General features: G+C 37.1%; 2 protein-coding genes across 2 annotated transcripts; one reads left to right on the forward strand and one right to left on the reverse strand.

Moving 5' to 3' along the window:
- Positions 1–591: 591 nt before the first annotated feature.
- Positions 592–7,597, reverse strand: LOC127976753 (tripeptidyl-peptidase 1-like). The gene is made up of 13 exons (XM_052581398.1): positions 7,504–7,597; positions 7,139–7,210; positions 6,869–7,008; positions 6,641–6,791; positions 6,426–6,547; positions 5,717–5,895; positions 5,420–5,618; positions 3,783–3,971; positions 3,515–3,584; positions 3,305–3,425; positions 2,278–2,436; positions 1,770–1,895; positions 592–1,445 (listed from the first exon to the last, which is right to left on the reverse strand). Exons 1-13 carry the CDS (start codon positions 7,506–7,508, stop codon positions 1,308–1,310), a joined length of 1,671 nt encoding a protein of 556 aa, XP_052437358.1. The 5' UTR covers positions 7,509–7,597; the 3' UTR covers positions 592–1,307.
- Positions 7,598–9,549: 1,952 nt separating this feature from the next.
- Positions 9,550–17,326, forward strand: gdf7 (growth differentiation factor 7). The gene is made up of 2 exons (XM_052580085.1): positions 9,550–10,334; positions 13,188–17,326. The coding sequence occupies exons 1-2, from the start codon at positions 10,025–10,027 to the stop codon at positions 14,153–14,155; spliced, it is 1,278 nt and encodes a 425-aa protein (XP_052436045.1). The 5' UTR covers positions 9,550–10,024; the 3' UTR covers positions 14,156–17,326.
- The last annotated feature ends 3,137 nt before the right edge of the window (positions 17,327–20,463 follow it).

Here is a 20,463-nt window from a genome sequence, read left to right on the forward strand (position 1 = left end):
CAGTGATCCTAAAAATCTTGAGTTTAATCCAATAAATAACATGTATTGCAATGTCATTGCAATTTCATATGCCATTTTAAAATCTATCCACTGAACTGCATTACTTGCCACCAATTTTGTTAAAAGCATCCTAACTTAGCATATGCACAACATTTAGTCATAAGTTATAAATTACACAATTCTTGCAGTTTTAAAATATGTACTGTTTTAATAAAGTCCTATTAGAGATTGTGCTTGCGGACACAACCTCATTTGTTCTTATATATCAAGACTTGCAGTGTTTTTAGAAACTAGTCATCTTTGCATAACCCTAAAATGTGTAATGTACATCCTATATCTGTCTTAAGTTTGCATTTAAAAAAAAAACATTTTAATTATTCAAACTTTTCTCTCATGTATGTTTTGTAAGCAGAATGTTGTCATCTCCAATTACAGTTAAACAAATTACAATTCCTTCTCAAAAACGTATATTCTTTTGTATGTTTCCTGATTACATTAAAAATAATTAAATCCAAAACTGTGAGCACACAAATGCATTTATTAAAAAGTTTAATTTGTAATTTTCAAGCAAACAAATGAAATGCATCAGTCTTCAGAATATCCTATCTTTATTTAAAAAAAAAACAAGTTGGACCAGTTGCTCAAACAACATTCAGTGCACCAAACGTCTAGTAGAAAAACATTCTCAATTGTACCAAAGACCTAGTAGTTCCAGAACAACAAATCCATTCAATATTTAATTCCCTGAGGATCTTTTCACAACATCTGTGGAATCAACTCATTAAAAATGTCAAAAACTGGCCATTGGTTTATGCAGCTCTCAAGTATGTTCAGTAATTAGGCTGGTTTGATTAAATGCTACATTTTAACCTTGGAACAACCTAATGTTTATGACTAAAGGATCTATTTTAATTATTTAAAAAAGAAGCTGAAATTTATTACTAGCGAATATTGCACTTCTCTTGAGAAATCTATAAATGTTCTGTCACAATGATTTGCTTAAACCACAAGTTTGTTAAACATGTGGTCTATACCTGGAAACCTCTGATCCTTTACTCTGGGAAAAATCAACCTCATGTGAAAGAACTGAAGTGGTGTGACCTGTTGGACAGGGAGAAGCGATGTGGGAGGGTAAATCAACTAGTCAAAGGTTCAGTTTACAATGAAATTCTCTTGCCAGCTATGATATGTTGATATGATTACACAAGGCATCGTCATTTAGATGCATCAACAAACATGAAAAACTAACACATTTCCTGTGCAAAGGGTGGATATTTCTTTTGCAATCTGACTAAAAAGGCAGCAGCTCAATCCATAAGTGCTTTTAGAAGAGCAGGATAATTTGGTGTTCCCCATCCCGTTACTGGATCCCATGAAGGGGAGGCACAGAAACCCTTCCCTTTAACTTTATCATCCCGACAACTCATGTGACATCCCTGTGTTACCTAAGAGGAGGAGAAAATGCTGTTTAAATCAATTTAACAGATACATGAACAGGTTAATTAAAGCTTCTAGTTACACAAGCTCAATTTCACACAAAGCTGCATTCTGAAATGTGAGCTCGCTGCATGGAGTTGCCGCAAGGGACACTACAGCGAGTATTTCCATATACTGCCTTTTATGATCATTTCATATGTTGAATTCTTTTAGGAAAGCATGCATTAGAATTTTAAACGCTGACATTTTAAATATGGATTTCGTAGCCATAGTAGTTCTGAATACAGGGAAAAAGCTGAAAGGGAGGCGTTTAAATGTTTTTAAACACTTACATCATAAAGACCTTTGCCTTGCAGTTTGTAAAGGCGAGGGTTGATGAATCCTAGTGAGGGAAGACCCTTCAGAAAGCGCTGGTCATTTATGAGGGACAGGATTCCACCCACTACTGGAGTTGATGCCTTGGAAAAACATTCAGATTATTAAATATCAGACTTTAATGGGTAAGGTGTTGTAACTTAACCTGTACTTTAAATTGTTACTAAAAATGGTAAAATGTGCAATGTTTTTGCATTTTCTACCTTACAGATGCTTGGGGTCGGTAAGATTGTATTTTTAAAATAATGTCTTATGCTCGCTAAGATTAAAACACTGTTTAAACAGTTATATCATGAAATATTACCATTTAATAACTTCATCAGAAATTATTTCTTATTAATAATGTTTTGCTGCTTATTTTTCCAGAAACTGTGATATCGTTTTTTGTTCAATGAATGTAAAGTAATACACGTAATATAAGTGCACTTGGAAACAAAAACCCATGTCTTTGTATTATTTACTAACCGAAGTTCCAGAAACAGCTGCTACGGGCTTCAGGTTGGTAACAACCCAGTAGTTGTCAGAGAGCGCAGCTAAATCTGGATAGGCTCTTCCAGTGATGTTGAAATATGTCTGAGGAGGTAGAGGCTGAACACTCTTCAGATAAGCTTGAACAGCACCAACCTACAGAGAACAAAACACAACAGCCTGGTTTGGCAGAACGGAGCAGATAGATGAAGACACTGTCACTGAAAAACTGACTTACTGGCTGAATTTCAAGGCATTTGCTCCTCCCAAGAGCAAATTAATAAACTGATTCATTTCTCAACTCATTTTGCCAAATTATATATAAAAAAAAAAATTCCAATATGACAACTGTATTTTAATTGCTGGTTTCAACCATAGACTGTATAAAAACATGGACGTAGTGTCCGTGTCATCAACATAGACAGTAAAAGAAGTGATGGCACTGTCAGCAAAGAGTGACGGCACTGTCAGCAGCGGCAAACCACCTGTCACTCAAGTGGCCACGCCCTTAATTATGCAGAAATTTAAGTCTTAATATAATTTAAACAGATGAGTTCTAAAAAAAAAAAAAAATTATATATATATATATATATATATATATATATATATTTCACCCCCCTACAGTTCTCATGAAGGGCAAAATGAGCTATATATACTAAAATAATTTTTTTGCACCAGGCTGTAAACATGATTTTTCCAGCTGTAAAGTTGGGCATTTTAACATGGGTCTATGGGATTGACTCCCTTTTGTAGCCAGCCTCAAGCGGCCAGTCGATGAAGTACAGTTTTAGTCACTTCCTTGTTGGCTTCACGAGAGAGAGCAGGATGTTGCCCCTCGGTTTCAACATGCAACATTAGGTCATGGGGGGTGGGGGATCATCATGAGGTCATGTGACAAAGAGCAGTTCAAAAATAGTGCTGATTTCAGCTACTTAAATAGACTCTAGGGACATTCTGCACAGTTATTATTATTAAGCAGCAAGACAGTATTCAAAACACAGCAAAGTGAGTCATGGAGCTTTACCTGATAATCTGGCATCGCAAACACATTACTGAAGCCACCGCCACTGATGCTGTCTGTGACCTCATAGTTGAATTTTAAGGGGCTCTTGAAAGAAGTCCCACCAACCGTGGTCACATAGGGACTAGATAGGAAAGGGATTCATTTCACACATCAACTATTTTTCAGTATAAAAGGTATCATTACACAGATTATTTAGAGAGCTGGATCTACCTGGATGCAGGAAAACTTGGCCTAAATGTATTTTTCTTGGTCAGGTGTCTACAGCCTGCTCCACTGTCACCTGCATAAAAAAAAAAAAAAAAACACACACAACACAGACCTATTGTATAAGTGTGGCTTTTTTTGAGACCTTAGACCAAAAGAAGAAAACAAAAACAGAAAACTAGTATATGTAACCAGCAGTTAATCAAATTTCAAAATAAAATGCACAAAATAAAAAAAAAATTATTTTCCTGCAACATGATTTTCTTTATCTTACCAGAAGCAAAAAGCAAGGAAATTCCTCTGAGGCCAGCTTTCATGAACTCGGTGTTGATGCGGTTCATATAGGCATCAGAAAGGCTGTCCTCATCATCTCCATAGCTGATAGTGTGGACCCAAGGAACTTCAGACATGTTGTTGAGCAGCAGCATCCACTGAAGGAACGGCTCCTGAGACTCATGACGACCTGGAACCAAGACCAAGGTAAAGATGGTGATCTTTACAATGCATGAAGTAAAATAATTATTCGGAAAAAGAACCAACTGATTATGTCCAGGAATCAGAGTTATTATAGTTTGAGAGATATATTGTTTTGACTTAATGTACTACAATGTACTTAATGTAATGAACTTAATTTACTAAAACCAAAATAAAACTGCATAAAACCTATAAAAGACAAATATGAAATAGGGCTGCATGATTAATCGAAATGGAATCAAGATCCCGATTCGACAGAAGCTACGGTTGTCATGCATATCTTTCAGTGAAGCATGGTTATGTGATAAGCAGTAAATCTCCATCCAAAAGCCAGAGGGCGCTCTCGTGCTGAACATGCAAATACACCACAAAGAAGAAACTCAGGAAATATCAGTAGCTGGATAAACAGAAGATTTAACTGCTTTTATTGATTCAACATGGCTAATAATCACACAATTATGACAATATATGGTTTATCTGAGTTATTTCTATTATAATTTTCATTAAAATAAAGTAAACTTAAAATAAAGTTTACAGGGAAGTCGTGGTTAGAGCGTTGGACTCCCAATCGAAGGGTTGTGAGTTCGAGTCTCGGGCCAGACGGAATTGTGGGTGGGGGGAGTGCATGTACAGTTCTCTCTCCACCTTCAATACCATGACTTAGGTGCCTTTGAGCAAGACACTGAACCCCCAACTGCTCCCCGGGCGCCGCAGCATAAATGGCTGCCCACTGCTCCAGGTGTGTGCTCACAGTGGGTGTTCACTGCTCTGTGTGTGTGCGCGCATTTCGGATGGGTTAAATGCATAGCATGAATTCTGAGTATGGGTCACCATACTTGGCTGAATGTCACTTTCAATCACTTTCACATTATATTCATAATGTAATGCCTTTATCACTGCTTAGAATACTATGAAAAATCTCACGTGCCATATTCTAAAAAAAAAAAAATCACATCATCTCACAGAAGGATTTATTTCAAACACTTGACTGAAGTTATGAAGAGAGTAAAAGCTTTATTAAATGTGGTATTTTCACATGCTTTCAGATGAAGCAGTATTTACTACACAGAGCCGTAATTAACTGAGAAGCAATGCAAACAGCTGTCATTTTGCGAAATATTGTATAATCGCACAATAAAATTGCTGCATTTTTTGTTTTTGTTTTTGCATAACTTGTCAATGAACTACGGCTCTGTGTAGTAAATGCTGCATCTGAAAGCGAGTGATGATGATATACTGCGGATTACAGAACCGGCTTTACTAACAAAATGCGCACGATTAATCGCATTCAGTTAATCATGCAGTCCTAATATGAAGTATTAATAAATAAATAAAAATGACAACAAAACTATTCAAAATTAAATGAAAACCAACTCAAAATACCAATAAAAACTAACAGCATCTGTTACTAACATAATGCCTTCAAGGGCCACATACCTGGATTAGTGAAGACCCATGTAGAAATGTTTGCTCCACTGCTCATGATGTACTCCACATCCAGACTGGCCTCAGTGCCAGCTTCCCCACCACCCTGAGTGCCCACGACCCGATCTACTGCAGACATGTGTGTGAATCCTCCAGCAAACAGACGCATAAACTCAGCCAAGTCATCAGGGTGGTAGTACTCCTCCAAGAACTAGTTAGTGAAGATATTTACACTTCAGAATTCTGCTCATATCATTCAATTATTGGATTTAATCACTGAAATTTCCAGAGTAAATAGGAGAGTTGTACCTGTGCCACTGCCTGACTGTTATTAGTGGCAGTGCCCACATCTCCTGCTGTAAGGTTGTAGCGAGCCCTAATGACTGAGGGGGTGGCACCCAACTGATAACTTAAAGCTGACTGTCTTGCTCCTTGCCAGCCTTTACTGATATTCTTTCCTTTTGGTGGAAAACGGTGAATACCACCCACTAAAAAGATTTTAGAAATTTGAAAAAAAGACTTCATGTGAGAGTGATTACTTCATAGATTTTCCATTAGAAATGTTTTTAATTGATCCACATTTATGAGATCAAATTAATGTAATTACAATTACTGAAAAGCGAAATGCAGTATTGTTTAAAATTAAGTTCTTTAACCTATAAGATCAGATATTTTTTATTTTTAGGAAATGGTTTATAAATTATATATATATATATATAATAATCTAAAAATAAATAAAGGTTGCAATAAGGTTTGATACACTAAGAGTACAGCAAACTACTTACATAAACTGCATATAAATACCAGATGTCATATCTTCTAATAAATTTGTATTATTAGGAAGATATTTAGATAATTAAATTTTATAATAAAAAATCTGCAAGGTAAAACATACACTGCAATGTAACAACAATGACGAATGAGAGAGTTGATCATGTTGATAATTTAGAGGCATTAGACATCTTTACAGTAGGCATATAGGTTCAAAACAGATTAACTAATAGTGTCAGCTACTCACCAAAGTCTAGATGCCGATGTACATCTTTATGAACCGAGTATAGAGATGTTGACCTCAACACAGTGTGTGAATGTCTCTTGTAGCGGTGAAATTTAGCGCCAGGGAGTAATGCTTCAGCCACCCTGAGAAAGACAGACAGAAGATGAGAAACTGAGCTTTAATTTTTTTTTTGTGGTCTATTGATACTATAAAATGCACTCAAAATGTGTGCTTACTGCACGGTCATGACACATTGAAGGAAGTCCCTTGTTACAACTGTGTGACAGTTTTTGACCCCATGTCCCTGGAGCCAATTCTGTACTAAATTCTCAGTCAGCTTTGAAGGTTTCACAAGAGCCGCCACTTCTTCCAAACTCAGGTACTTCCCTAAAAAATAATGAGAAAATTAGAACTTCATTTCTTTATTTGATAGTTTGGATTATAACAAATGAGAGGCTCAATACCATATTGATGTGAGTCAGGGTCTGACACTAGTTTCAGTAACTCTTTCAGCTGCTTAACTTTCTGCTGCTTCAATGCAAATGTAAGTTCCACTTCCTCCAAAGGTTTAACCCCTTCAACTAGAGTCCAGTCCTCAGGCACGCTAAAACATTGAGAATAACATTGCTCAAGGGCTGTTTCTAGTGTAAATAAAATATAGAAGTTACATCAGAAGTTTCCAATATACTTCATAATTTATAATTATTGCTAGACAGAAGCATGCGTGTGCTTACGAAGAATCTTGGTCATCCTCAAGCAGCTCCCCACTGACGAGCCAAATAAAGCTCAGGACAAAAACAGCAATCCTGTAAAAATAAAGTGTCACTTTAAGAACCCACTTTAATGCACAATGAATTATTTTATAGCCAACGCACAAGAACAGGAGGTTGCTGACTTTTGTCATTTTAATTCTAATAGTCAACTTGAGTAATGAACACGCTAGGAAGCAGTACACGAGGGAACACTTTTATGTGAACTGTTTGTCCTGACTATCTGAACTCATGAGGTGAGCTGCTGTCTGTGAGAAACAAAAAGTTTCTGCAAATGTGATTTATAAACTATGATCAGCGTAAGATAACTCTAACAACATAATACTCACCGCATTGTTTTCGCGCTCTTGTACCGATATCTGGAAAAACAATGCCAATGCCTGTTTTAAATGTACTGATCATATGATAGTCACGTGACCATCAGCTGATATTTAAATTAGTTTGAGGAAGTTAACGTCTAGGATTTGTCGGCAAATAAAAACTTGCAAGAAAAGCCGAGAAAGTCTTAGCCTGCGTCCCAATTAGCATACTATCCATCCTAGATGTGATATTTATTTTCAGTATTATTTAGGACAGATAGGGTGGATAGTATCTAGGTGTGTTTTCAGAACGAGAATTTGAAAAGTTGAAATCGAATGTTATCGACACAAAAATAACCACGGTAAACACAGTTTTCACCCAAATTCCACAATTACTATGTGTTATTTGCCTTAAAAGAATGATAAATATAATTAATAAATTGAAATGTAATTTAAATTAAATATATTTATTTTAAGTGTAACACCTACATTTGTGTGACACACACACACACACACACACACACACACACACAAACACACACACACAGGCCTATGTGTACATCAATCAAGAATACCAATACCAGTCCTTGTGGGGAATTTTTTTTGTCCCCATTAGGAAGACAACTTATAAGTCGTACTATATTCATTAAAACAACAACAACAACAACAAAAATCTAAAAATGCAGAAGGTTTTTTTTTTTTTTTTTTTTTTTTTGCGTGGGGAAGTTTGTACAGTATAAAAATCATTACATCTATGCAATGTCCCCATGAAACATTGAAACCCAATGTTCGTGTGTGTGTGTGCATGTGTGCATGCATGCTTCAGGTACTTCGTAGTGAGCTGGTGGAAGTTTATTTACAGTAGTTTCAAGGGAATGATGATCATTATACTCAGTTGTAGAAACAAAAGGCCATAATCTTTCAGAATATATAATCATTAGTTATGTTTTGAACTTTATGATAACACTTTTTATGTATGTCCATTTCATCTTATATATAGCCTACATTTACAAAATCTTTGCAATGACAAAAGATCTGTAATAGGTGTCTAATGCAGGGCAACTGATCACAAGTTATTGAAATGCCTGAGTGAAAACATACTGTAGTCAACATACTAGTCAATTGTTATGAGGGGTAAAAATACAATTTTGTCACCAAGATAACCTTTCACTCCAAGATAGTGTGAGCTTAATACTGTTTCTTTGGCTACTAGAATGTATTAGTTTACTGAACATAAGTTATTAAAATGACAAGCATGGATGAGGTCAGGAGAGAAAAGCAGAAGAATTGAGCTTCCTGGCGAAAACTCCAGTTAAACATGTTACCTATATTATAGCAAAGTGTTGGTTAATCCAGGCACCAAATCAACACACAATCAGCTGCATGCTGACATGTTGAATTTATATAAATTAGGTGTTCAGGTAGTACCATTGGAAATGTGCTTTACCTCAACATTGTGATCCAAAGTTAAATCTCCATGGTACCATATTTTCAGCTGGACATTTTCAGCTTAAATTGAGCATATGTTAGCTGTAATGAAAAATGTAATGGATTGTAATGCTCCTTCTTTGATTCCCGCAAGTGACAAGTGAAAAGAAGCATATGTGTGACTGATTATGTATATGATAGTATTTATTTTTTGGTAGTTGACAAGGTGTAAATTAGCAGAAAAATGAACAGCATGAAGAAAGAATCAGATCTAAATCCCTGCCATTAATCTGCACGAATGCATTCACTAATGGCATGCACAGCAGAGGGAATATCATATAACGTAATGAATGCCTTCAGTGGCTTTATAGTCATACTTATGTAGGTTGTATTTTTGGCCACAACAGTGATTTGATATATAGATTGACTCTTAAAAAGAAAACTACAATGAGAAATATTAACCTGAGTAAGAAGTGTGACAGCTCTGTTGCCCCTTAGCATATAGTATAAGAAAGGCAGTATTTGTACTTAAAAGCATGGACTACTATTCCTGCAGTAAAACTGATTTTACTATTAGCGGTTTTGTATTGTAATTTAACTTTCATAAACTTTGCACGTGTATTAGTTAATTGTTGTCAACGGTAGATGGCAGTGCGCGCGCATTAAACGGGGTCAATTACGCAAAAGATGTTACAGCATGAAAAGCAACATTTCCAAATCAAAATATTGACTTCCAATATGCCTATTTTAAATTATTATGCTTATTTTGAAGATAAATGTTCATAGCAAGAGAAGAGAAAATTCATAGCAAAGCAGAATAATTATTTTAATTTTTTTTGTTTAAGCTGAGTCTGTTAACTATAATTGTATTTATTTAAAAATGACAAAATTGCCAATAATATCAGTCCACTACTAGAATCCTGACTTAAAACCCACATTACCAAAGGTTGCACATTACCGCTTGCAAAAATATTTCCAAAGGAGGGCGCTATCTGAACACAGAGCAACAGGCATTCAGCGTTACTCACATTCAAGATATTAACACTATCTAAAGAGCAAAGGGGAGTTTCCAAAGTCATCAAGTCCATCCAACTTTGCCATTTTCGGCCAGAGACCACTGAAAATGACTCCCAAGAAGACTGCCGCTCCCTTCCTATGGGTTTCTTTTTGCTTTGGGAATGTTCTTGAGGCAGTGGTGCTGGGATCGGTGCAGTACCCCTCTGATAACGGGCTCCACTCACATCTGGATGCGCGCGGTCCTGCAGAAGCCAGCGCGAGCTCTCGGAGCGACTTCACATCTGTTCATGTTCCGTCTTACATGATCTCTCTGTACAGGACTCTATCGGAACTGGACCGACAGGGAAGCAACGGCAGCCAGACGCGCTCCAGGAGATATGCCAATACAGTGACCAGCTTCATTGACCTGGGACAAGGTGAGTGAGATTGATCCACCGGTGAGACAGACAGACAGATAGATAAATGGGCTGTAAGATGATCTGATTGAGGCCATCGGTGCGGACCTCGTTCCTTCAGATTGGGCCTGAAATGTTTATTTTGATATATTATGCTTGGCACATAAAATCATCATTTGTAATGAATGGCATAAGGTCCACGCTTCAGTAATAAATCATGCTTGTAATATGACAGCTGACACTGTAAGATGATTCATCTCGGTGTGACTGATAGTAAGACTTTAAGTTTATACATGTAGAGTATATTTCACACATGAAGTAAAGAAATTAGCTGATGCTTTGGATATTATTATTATCGAATAATATTATTTGTTGCCGACAACATTGTTACTAATATTAATCATTACAATTACGAACCTTTATTATTATAATTATTATTATTATTGATTGCACATCATTATGACTCCAGAAAAGAAAAGAAAAACAGATGGCAATAAAAAGCATAATTTTGGTTTGTGCATAAATTGGAGACATGTATAGGTTTGCGTCAATTGGAATTACGCGGATAGCCGGTCCTTTGACCGTTCAACTTGTAAAGAAACATAATTTAGTTATTAAATACTCTGCCTCAGTGATGGATTGTCATAATGTAAATGCGCCATCCCATATGTACGGCTCAAGTTTAATTTCGTTCAGGATCATCTACTTCTCAATAATATTTTCGAAATACATAAAATTCCCTAAAAGAAATATGAAGTCAAATGTCTCAAATTTCCAACATCTGTGACAAATAAACTTCAGCAGCACCTTGAGCTTGAGCTAAAGTCTCTAAAACGGAGCACGCGTTCTCCCCTCCAGGTGTTGCTGATAAAGATAGAGAAACATTTTAATTTAAAACTTATGTTCAAATAAAGATTGTCACGTAAAATACAGGATTTGTGAAATGCAGCATGCAGCTCTCCTCCCGACCAAATATATGGAGATATGCGTGGAAAACACTTTTCTTTTCTTTTTTAGTATTCAAAAAGGTTCATCTGTTCAAGCTATTTAGGGTAATAATTAGCAATTTATGAATTCCAAGCATTATTTTTCCACTCATATTTTCACACATTTTGCAAATAGTGAAGAGTAATAAAATTTTATTTGAATCCTATCAATTCTTATAAAGTAAATATAATTTTTACTTTATAAAGTAAAAATAAAATAAATAAAGAAATAAATTGGGCCACCATGGTAGATACAACATCACAATCTTATTTAATATATTAATTGAGCAATGTAAAAAAAAAAAAAAAAATTTAAATCACCTATTTCAATATCATTTTTTCCTGACATTAATCTTAGACAATTGGATAAGGTAGCAGTCATTCTGACGAGTTCAAGTTCTAAAATGAACTGTGACATGTTATATATAATATTTAATTATATACCTTCATATATACATCTGGTGCTTATGGGTCCAGAATTTTGTTGCTGGTTCAGTGGTAATGTATTTGGTTTGAATATGAGTTGTTTCTAGATCAAATCTGGCTTGGGAATGCAGCATGGCTTTGTGTAAAGATTGTCCCGCCAATGCAAAATGTTAATGTAAAAAAAAAACCCCAAAAAACTCTAAACTAAATACAACATAGTTTGGTGATCAAAGTATGACTGTGCATCGTCTGAAGCCAAAAAACAGCAAATACAGACACTAGATGTAGGACCAAGGAACTTGAGTCCCTGCCTGCCTCGGCTCATTTTCTAGGTTATGTCATTGTTTAGTCTGGCAAGCGGATATTAGCTTTGAGGAGGGTGCTTTACTCTACACCCTTCCCCTCTGTTCACCTTTCATTTTTATAGCATTCCTTTATCTTAGAAAACAGATAAATATATAGTGCTTTTCTTTCAAAACATTTCTTTTGGATGCTCCTTCTCATGTGGCACCACAGGACAGGTACATCATTTGTGGCAAAATTATGTTGGCTCGAAACAGTTTACAATTACCATTATTCTCAAGGATCTCTTGTAATGTAACATCAATAAAATATGTTCTAATCTGGCCTTGGGTTTTTGTGCAGCCAGTTCATATCAGAAGAATCCTCTTCATGTTTACCCCATGAAACTGTGGTCTCTGTATCAGGTTGCATAGTACTCTGGGTTCCATTTCTTGAACTGGATGTCAAGATGTCAACATTGAAGCTTGTTTTAATCTGAGTGTAAAGTCTGGTCTCTCTTAGCAAAGATTGGTTCTGTATCCTCTCAGTCACGGATGAGACTGAGTACTGGTTGTGTTCTTTTAGCCAATTTCTTTCTCCAGACAAAGAAAAGGAGAGGACAACATCTTCCAGTCAGAGATTTTGTTCCCCGCAGTGATTCTAAGTTAGCTGTGCGAATAATGAAAGACCAGTTCCAGTTCATGGTGGCCACAGAATACTGAGGTCCACCTCAGCTTGAAATGTTACCTAACATTTAATTACACCCTTAAGCCACCCACCTTTAAAATTTACTACATCCTCCTGAGGACATATAGTGGAAGAAGGAAGGCTGAGCATTTCCAATGTCCTGCCAAACCTTCTTCTCACTCAATCAGAGTAATTAGCAGATGCTGCCAAAGGCAGACACAGTCTGACAGGTCAGCCAAATGCTCTCCACCTGGTCTCCGTGAGCATGCTGCACCTCATGTTTGGAGAAATCATTCAGGCCCTTGAATGTTATTCTCATTGTGTAGAAAGACTGACAATTTGTGTATGCCATTTTCTCAAAAGCCATATGTAAGACCGTTTATAGTAAGGTGAGGAAACGCATTCGTATCTGCCTCTTGCTGCATTCATTCTTAAAATTCCTTCTTCTATTTCTTATTTCAATGCTAATCAATCCTTTTTCTTATACCTTCAGATGACCCTTCTCTAAAGTTCCACCAGCAGTACACATTCGACCTGTCAGGTCTCTCAAGACTGGACGAACTGATGGAGGTGGAGCTGCGGATTCTGAGGAGGCCACCACCTGATGTCTTAAGTTTACTCTCCACTGGTGGGAACCTGTACCGACTACTCCTTCACACCTGCTCCCTCCCGGGATCCTCTAACCAACCTCTGCTCCTCACTTCCAGGACCATTGATCTTCTAGATACCGCTTCAGCCACATGGGACGTGTTTGACGTTGGCACAAGCGTGAAGACCCACCTCAAGTTGATCAGGGCCGCAGAAGGCAGCCGGCCATTGTGCTTCAGCATATCTGCTGTTTCTGATTCAAAAGAGGAGGTGGTGCATCCCGGCATGCTGGGTCTGAGCCATGAGGATCAGCAGACCCATGAAAGGGCCTTACTGGTGGCTTTTACTCGAGCTCGGAGGAAGGAGAACCTCTTTAGGGAGATCCGTGAGAAGATAAAGGCCATGAAAGGTCGTAAATTTCCTCATCCTGCACCGGAGCATGGTATTAAAGTTCATCCGAGACATCGGCGGAGGAGGCGGACCGCACTAGCAGGCCGTTCTGGTGTAGGACACACAACAGGAGGCGGCGGTGGAGGAAAGGGTGGTGGCAGACGGAGAACACGTTGCAGCCGGAAGCCGCTTCACGTGAACTTCAAAGAACTGGGTTGGGACGACTGGATTATTGCGCCGCTTGATTACGAAGCTTATCACTGTGAGGGTTTGTGTGACTTTCCCTTGCGCTCACACCTGGAGCCGACCAACCACGCCATCATCCAGACTCTCATGAACTCCATGGACCCGGAGTCCACCCCTCCCAGTTGTTGTGTTCCTTCTAAACTCAGTCCCATCAGCATCCTGTACATTGACTCTGGGAATAACGTGGTTTATAAACAGTATGAGGACATGGTGGTGGAGAGTTGTGGGTGCAGGTAGCAATGTGAGTGAGGGGTGACCTACCCCTGGACACTATCCGAATGCTGCCGCTGCCTCATATGCAGAGGCCTCATATGTGGGCAAGATGAAGGAGACAGAGCCGGTGAGATGGACAGTGTGTAAATGTGTGACAACGAGCATGTGTGTATGTTCAGACGGCCACAAGACATTGAGTTGTGTTTCAAAAGTGAGAGGAGGATATGTGTGCCGAACATCTTCAAATTCCCTTACAACACCAAATAAACAACTCCTCAACGGAGAATAAGTGAAAACATAGGCTTCAGCAGAAATTATTTTACGTCCTGTTAATATAAACTCAATGATAGAGTGTTGAAGTATCCTTGCAGCAGCGGTAGAAATGTTGGTCCCGTTAAGACTCTGTCAGCGGTAGCACGCAACTATAACATGTATAACAGTTAATGGTGCTTTGCATGACAGTCAGCTTATATTCAAGATTAAATAGCTAAGAAGAATTTCGATAGTGTCTCTGAAAATGTTTCTCTGTGAAGTCAGCTGGTCTTAATTAAATATGGCATTGACTGAGTGAGAGTTTGACTCCATTCTAAATCTAAGGGGTCAAAGTTTAGCTTGTTAGCATTGCCTCATTAGCCCCTGCTGGTAGATGTCATAACTACACCATGTGCTTGCAAAAAACATCTTTATCAACTGACAACCGTTCAAAATAGCTGTATTTTATTTACATGTTTTACCAGAGCACAGGGCCTTCTTATACATGTAAAATTTACATTTGTCATAGCTCAGGATAGTCACTAGGAAAGGATTGGGCACTGTGCATGTGTGGTTTCATCAGTCCATCAGCACTGTCATGATTTCATTTTCCTGCAGCTTTGGAGTGATTAGTCAGTAGAAGTCAACAGTAGGGTGTGTCCTTTTTGGAGCTTTAGATGCTTCTAGAACCAACAGACCAATGTAATAAACCATAACATTATTAAGCACATCATTTTATATTCTTAAAATAACATAGTTAATGCTAAAACTAAAATGAAGCTATTTGATGAGAATGAGAACCCAGGCGTTTTATGTTGATGACACCACATTTGGTTTCGGTCAGACGATAGAGCTGCATTATAGTACATGATGTGTACAATATGTGCAAGATAAATGACTTCATTGCATTGAGCGACCCAAGACCTTATTTTGTGAAAGGCATTGTGGAGCCAAAATCAAAATGATTGTTTTGTTTTATTCTGACACCAGATTTGGCTGTTTGAAGACTTCAGTGTTCACCTACATTTACGGAGAGGGTTGGTTTACTTGAGCTGGTAATTCAATTAGATTACTTTAATGTCATGTTTTACTATGGATTATCACACAGTAAAAATTCACTGTGATTCCTCAAATTCTTAATTTAAATTGTTTATTTATGAATGACAGCCACAAGGTAAAAAAAAGCCCATAATATAACATAAACAAAAAGGAAACTAATTTATGCCCAATTTAAATGGTTCGTCATTTATTTACCCTCATGTCATCCCAAACCTGTATGATATATTTTTAGTTGAACATGAAAGATGATGTTCTGAAGAATGTTCAAACTGTCCATAGACTTCCATTGTATGGACAAAAAAATAATAATAATATATATTTTATATATATTTTCCACAGAAGAAAGAAAGTTGGGGTGAATTATCTCCTTAAATTCATGTTAGTTTATATGAAAGTTTTAGATATAACTTCTTCTTAATGGCATCAGGCCACAAGAACAAAATGAAAATAAGCTTCTAGCATTCATTAATCTCAGTGTCAGAGCAGAAATATTTGCCTGCTTACTGTTTATATAACATCAACTGTTTCCTCTATGAAGAAATACAAAGCAGATTTTTAATTCAGAACAGCAATTGTTTTTCTTTTTTTGACATTTCTCCATGGTAATTCCCCTCAATCAATGTTGGTCTCATTGTATGGGAATGATAATCACCCAGATTGTCCACGGTGGCAGTATGAAAGTTACATTCCTAAATCAACAGACCACAGAAGAATTAGCCAGAGCATCTGTGCAGTTCAGAACAATATAATGGCACGAAATCTGATGAAAACTTCCTGTGTGGTTTTACAGCACATTACTGTCGTGACCGTTAGTTTACAAGCTTGTTGTTTTGATTGTTTGTAAGCACTTCTGCAGAAGTAAATTCAATTCGCCCTTTCCAATTATGTTGAAAACAGTTGCATCTCTCACGGTATTTCTCGATTTCCCATTCAAATTGTGCAGAGCTGTTTTTGCTCTGAGGCAAAGTCTTGTTCTGCAGGACTGAACAGGACTGTTTGGAAAGATAAAGCAAAAATGAGATCTTCAACATCCATTTCAAACAAATTGATTTCATTTGGCCCGACAATTCCAATCGTATGTTCGCTTGCTCCTTAATCTAATTCCTCTCAAGGCAGTTTCTCCAAACAATCTGATTCTTTTTATAAGCAGCCTTTATTTCAGTATTGACATGATCATGATACCACACCTAGCTGGAAAAGAATAACATTTGGGGACGCCATCTTTGGTTCAAGGAGATAAAGCAGCATGAAGAGTGCCTTTGCCGCGTCGGTTTTCGGAGGTCTGGAGGTTATCAGCTTAAGCGCTGCATGGGTTACCTCAGTTGTGCCTCGCTATTTGACTAAAGTGAAAAGCCTCAGGAGACATTAAGTAGAGAAGGAGTTTCAATTTACTATGCCAAGTGCTCTCAGAGAAATGAATGCAAAGCCTGCAGGACTGTCATGGTTCAGTTAAGGGGTTTGGCACCCCTCGAATATACATGCTGATCAGTGCTAAGCAATGTTAACTTACCTTCACCGACATCTGTTTTACTTTACTGTACTTAAGCTGGTAAAATATATGTTGCTTAAAAAAATATGGAGGGGACCATAAAGCCGTGACTGATTTGTTTTATTAGAACAAAGGGTTCAAATATAAGTGTAAATTATTGTACACATGCCAAAGTGCTTTTCTTAATTTAATGCATTTAGTGTATTTATCTGGCTAAGAAAATTATCATTTTATACTACAAAAAAAAAATGGGAGAATGTCTTTTTTTTATTGACTTTTTATTGTAAATGCACTGTGTATGTGAGAGTATGTATACTGTTAGATAAGGAAGTGTACATAATTCAAATGTAAATATCTGCAATATATTGCTTTCTTTTCTTTTTCTTTTGGATATATTGTTTACTGGTTTATATATGAAATAAATATATAAAAAAACGAACTGTAATGTAAAAACAAAATGTAAACACACTTAGTATCTTTTCACTGTCTTTCACTGTCATTTGTTGTTCAGATGATAAAAAAAAAAAAAAGTGTATTGATGGAAAGAAAAAAAAAACAGTCCCGCACTCCCGCAGCAAATCTTCTTTCCCAGACATCCACATGAAAGTGAACCCTCAGTGACTGTCTGACTCACCCACGGTTCCGGAATCATTGTTGGGTTTGTATTTTGTCTCATTTTTTTGCCAGCAAGTATTCAGGAAGTTTCCAGGTGATTGTAAATTCCATACAACACCGGGTGAAGAGGGGGATATGGTATTGTCAGGCGCTGGTAGGGGAGCTGTGCTGAACTCCAGGAACTTTTTTTAATGAATGACTTTGTGCCCTGCAATTGAGCAAATGTCCAGAGAAGGTTATAATGTAACAGCAACTAGAGGAGATGGATCATCAGTCATTTTTATTACAATACCTCCAATATTTAAAAAGGAGTAACAGAGATAACTTATTCAAATGCCGTCTGCTAATCTGTTTTTGATGGATAGCATAACTAATCTAAATCAAGGTCACTAATATTTCCTTTGCTGTGTCTACAGATACTGCAATAATACACTATATCAAACAATTATTAGGGACAGAAAATAGGTGGCCTCTAACCAAGTCCATTTCTCCGATGGTTTTAAATGAGCGCTGACTCCCAAATATTTGAACAACTGCCTGGAGTCCATGAGAACAGGGGATGCAGTTTTTCTTTAAGAGAGGAAGGATGTTTTTAAACACGCTTGTTTCTTTTTTACTGAATCATGTCACAGTCACAATTGAGACCAAAAACAGCACTGCAGTGTCCAGACTTTGACATCTGTCCAGACGTCTTTTCCTGAGAGCCACTTTGGTCATATAAATTCTCATTCAGGTCAAAAAGTTGATAGACATTTTGAGATGGAGGAAATGATGAGGCTTTCATCCAAATGTTTTCTTGGCATTTGGAACAAATACAGTCTGATGCTGTAGTACTACTGGCCTGAATCTTTCATTTAGAAATCAAGGCTTAACATTTGAAAGTGGGTACTAATGCTGTTTTTAAAGATAATAAATATATATGACACAATAAATATTTTAAACTCAAAAACAAAAAAGATTTTTGAAAAGCTGCAATATATTGGTCATTTATTTGTTTCTACATGATTTTTATTGAAATATTTGAAAACAAAGCAATCCTTTGAAAAGTTTAAAAGACTATAATTTCAACAAGTAGTGAAATGTCCATTGCGCGTGCATGTCTTAACTGCATATATCAAACAGGTTCATTATAAATACAAAGGGGAAACTGTAGGATCACATGCATTCATAACGGTTTTCTAATAGGATACATTTTAGTTTGCACTTAAAATACAACTGTATAATGAAACCCATGTTCTTTCCAAAAGATTTGGGCATTTTACTATTTTATAAAGCTTTTCCAGAACTGTGAATCAGCTTGCCAAATTTTTCACACCTGTTTCATGCGTCCCTTCTGAATGTACGATATGCAATATGCAGCATTACATAGACCTTAATTATGAAACTAGCGCCCACAAAATACTAAAGACTGGTAAAGTAGTAACTGAAGCATTTCATACACATGGTTATCAGAACTTTAATATTAGCTGAATACAAAGGCAGGTCATTTCATCAAACTCAGCATTGGCCGGCTTGTCTTATAGTGTGTTTTTCCCATTAAGATTTTCATACATTTCTGCTCATTGTATTTCACTTCATCTTCAAGCATATGATTCCACTGTTACACTCTGACGTTAATGTAAATACTGCATTAAAACTAAACTAATTCCCCTAAACCGAATCAATAGCAATGATGGGCCACCGTGGGGGACAATTCTGGCTCTCTGTAAGTTACACAATCTGAAAAACATTTTCAATACTCCCGTGAGAACAGGCTTGTGGGATGGGATGCACTGTTTGCTTTTCATACACTCACAGTTTGTGTCATTGTAGGAGAATGTGGGACCTGAATTATATATATGCATAGGAAATGGCCGCAGTATTGTTGCTGATAATAAGAAAATACTGTTTTGGAAGACAAACCTTACAACACCACCAAATGCAGTAGGCTTACATATAGTAGAAAAGATCTATTTCGGTTTTATCCCCAGATCAGTGTGTATCAGATGATGTGAAGTTGGTACAAAATTGAGAGAGAGGGGAACAAAGAGTAACTATTGCCATGTCAAAACAAAACATAACACAAACCAGGGGAAAAGAAAACGATCTATTGCAGATGATATTTGGCAGGAAAATACCAGAATATCTCTGGAATGATTCTTCATCACCACAAGAGAACCCAAACCACTCTGGAGACATAAAACAGTAAAGCTTGTTTGCTTTGCCACAATTCAATCCACCCGGGCAGGATTACTCCATTTCCTTCTATGAACTAGCCCTGCCTCCTGGTTTAAATCAAGGATAAGCAAATTAAGGGGCTTTGTCATTCTTTTTGAGAAGCCTGGAATGGAAGATTAAAGAGACCTGGGCTTACACGGAGAGTCCCGACTCTCCGAGAGAAGGGGAAACGGATCAGCTGGAAATATTTATTCTCCGTTTGCTGAGCCGCTTGGATGCGCCAATCACTGCCAGAGCGTACAGGACGTCCTGGTACTGAAGAAGACAGATTTCAAATCAACTGAACAAGTTGGTGTGGAAGGGCCATGTGGCGATGCTTGTTGAGGATCAGTATGGTGTTGTACCAAAGCCTGTCCCCATTTCTAAATAAATAGCTCACCCATAAATGAAAATGCTGTCATCATTTAATGACCCTCAAGTGAATTAGAATAGCCACGTTTTGACATATACTTAAAGCACTTGTGCTGTTAAGCTCCAAAGTGGCAAAAAAAGCACAATGAGGGCCAGTTCACACACTGAAAAAACTGTTGATGAAACCATTTTCACTTAGAAACGGCTAGTAAATTTCATAAATAATTACAAAGAAATGGCAAGTGATACATTGAATGAAGTTTCTTATAAAACACCAATAATCATGTACTATGTAATAAACAAATCAACTCAAAAATATAAAAGAAAAAACATTGTTAAAAGTGCAGAA

This window comes from Carassius gibelio, chromosome B17 (assembly GCF_023724105.1).
Source record: "Carassius gibelio isolate Cgi1373 ecotype wild population from Czech Republic chromosome B17, carGib1.2-hapl.c, whole genome shotgun sequence".
In the NCBI taxonomy this organism is placed as follows: Eukaryota; Metazoa; Chordata; class Actinopteri; order Cypriniformes; family Cyprinidae; genus Carassius; species Carassius gibelio.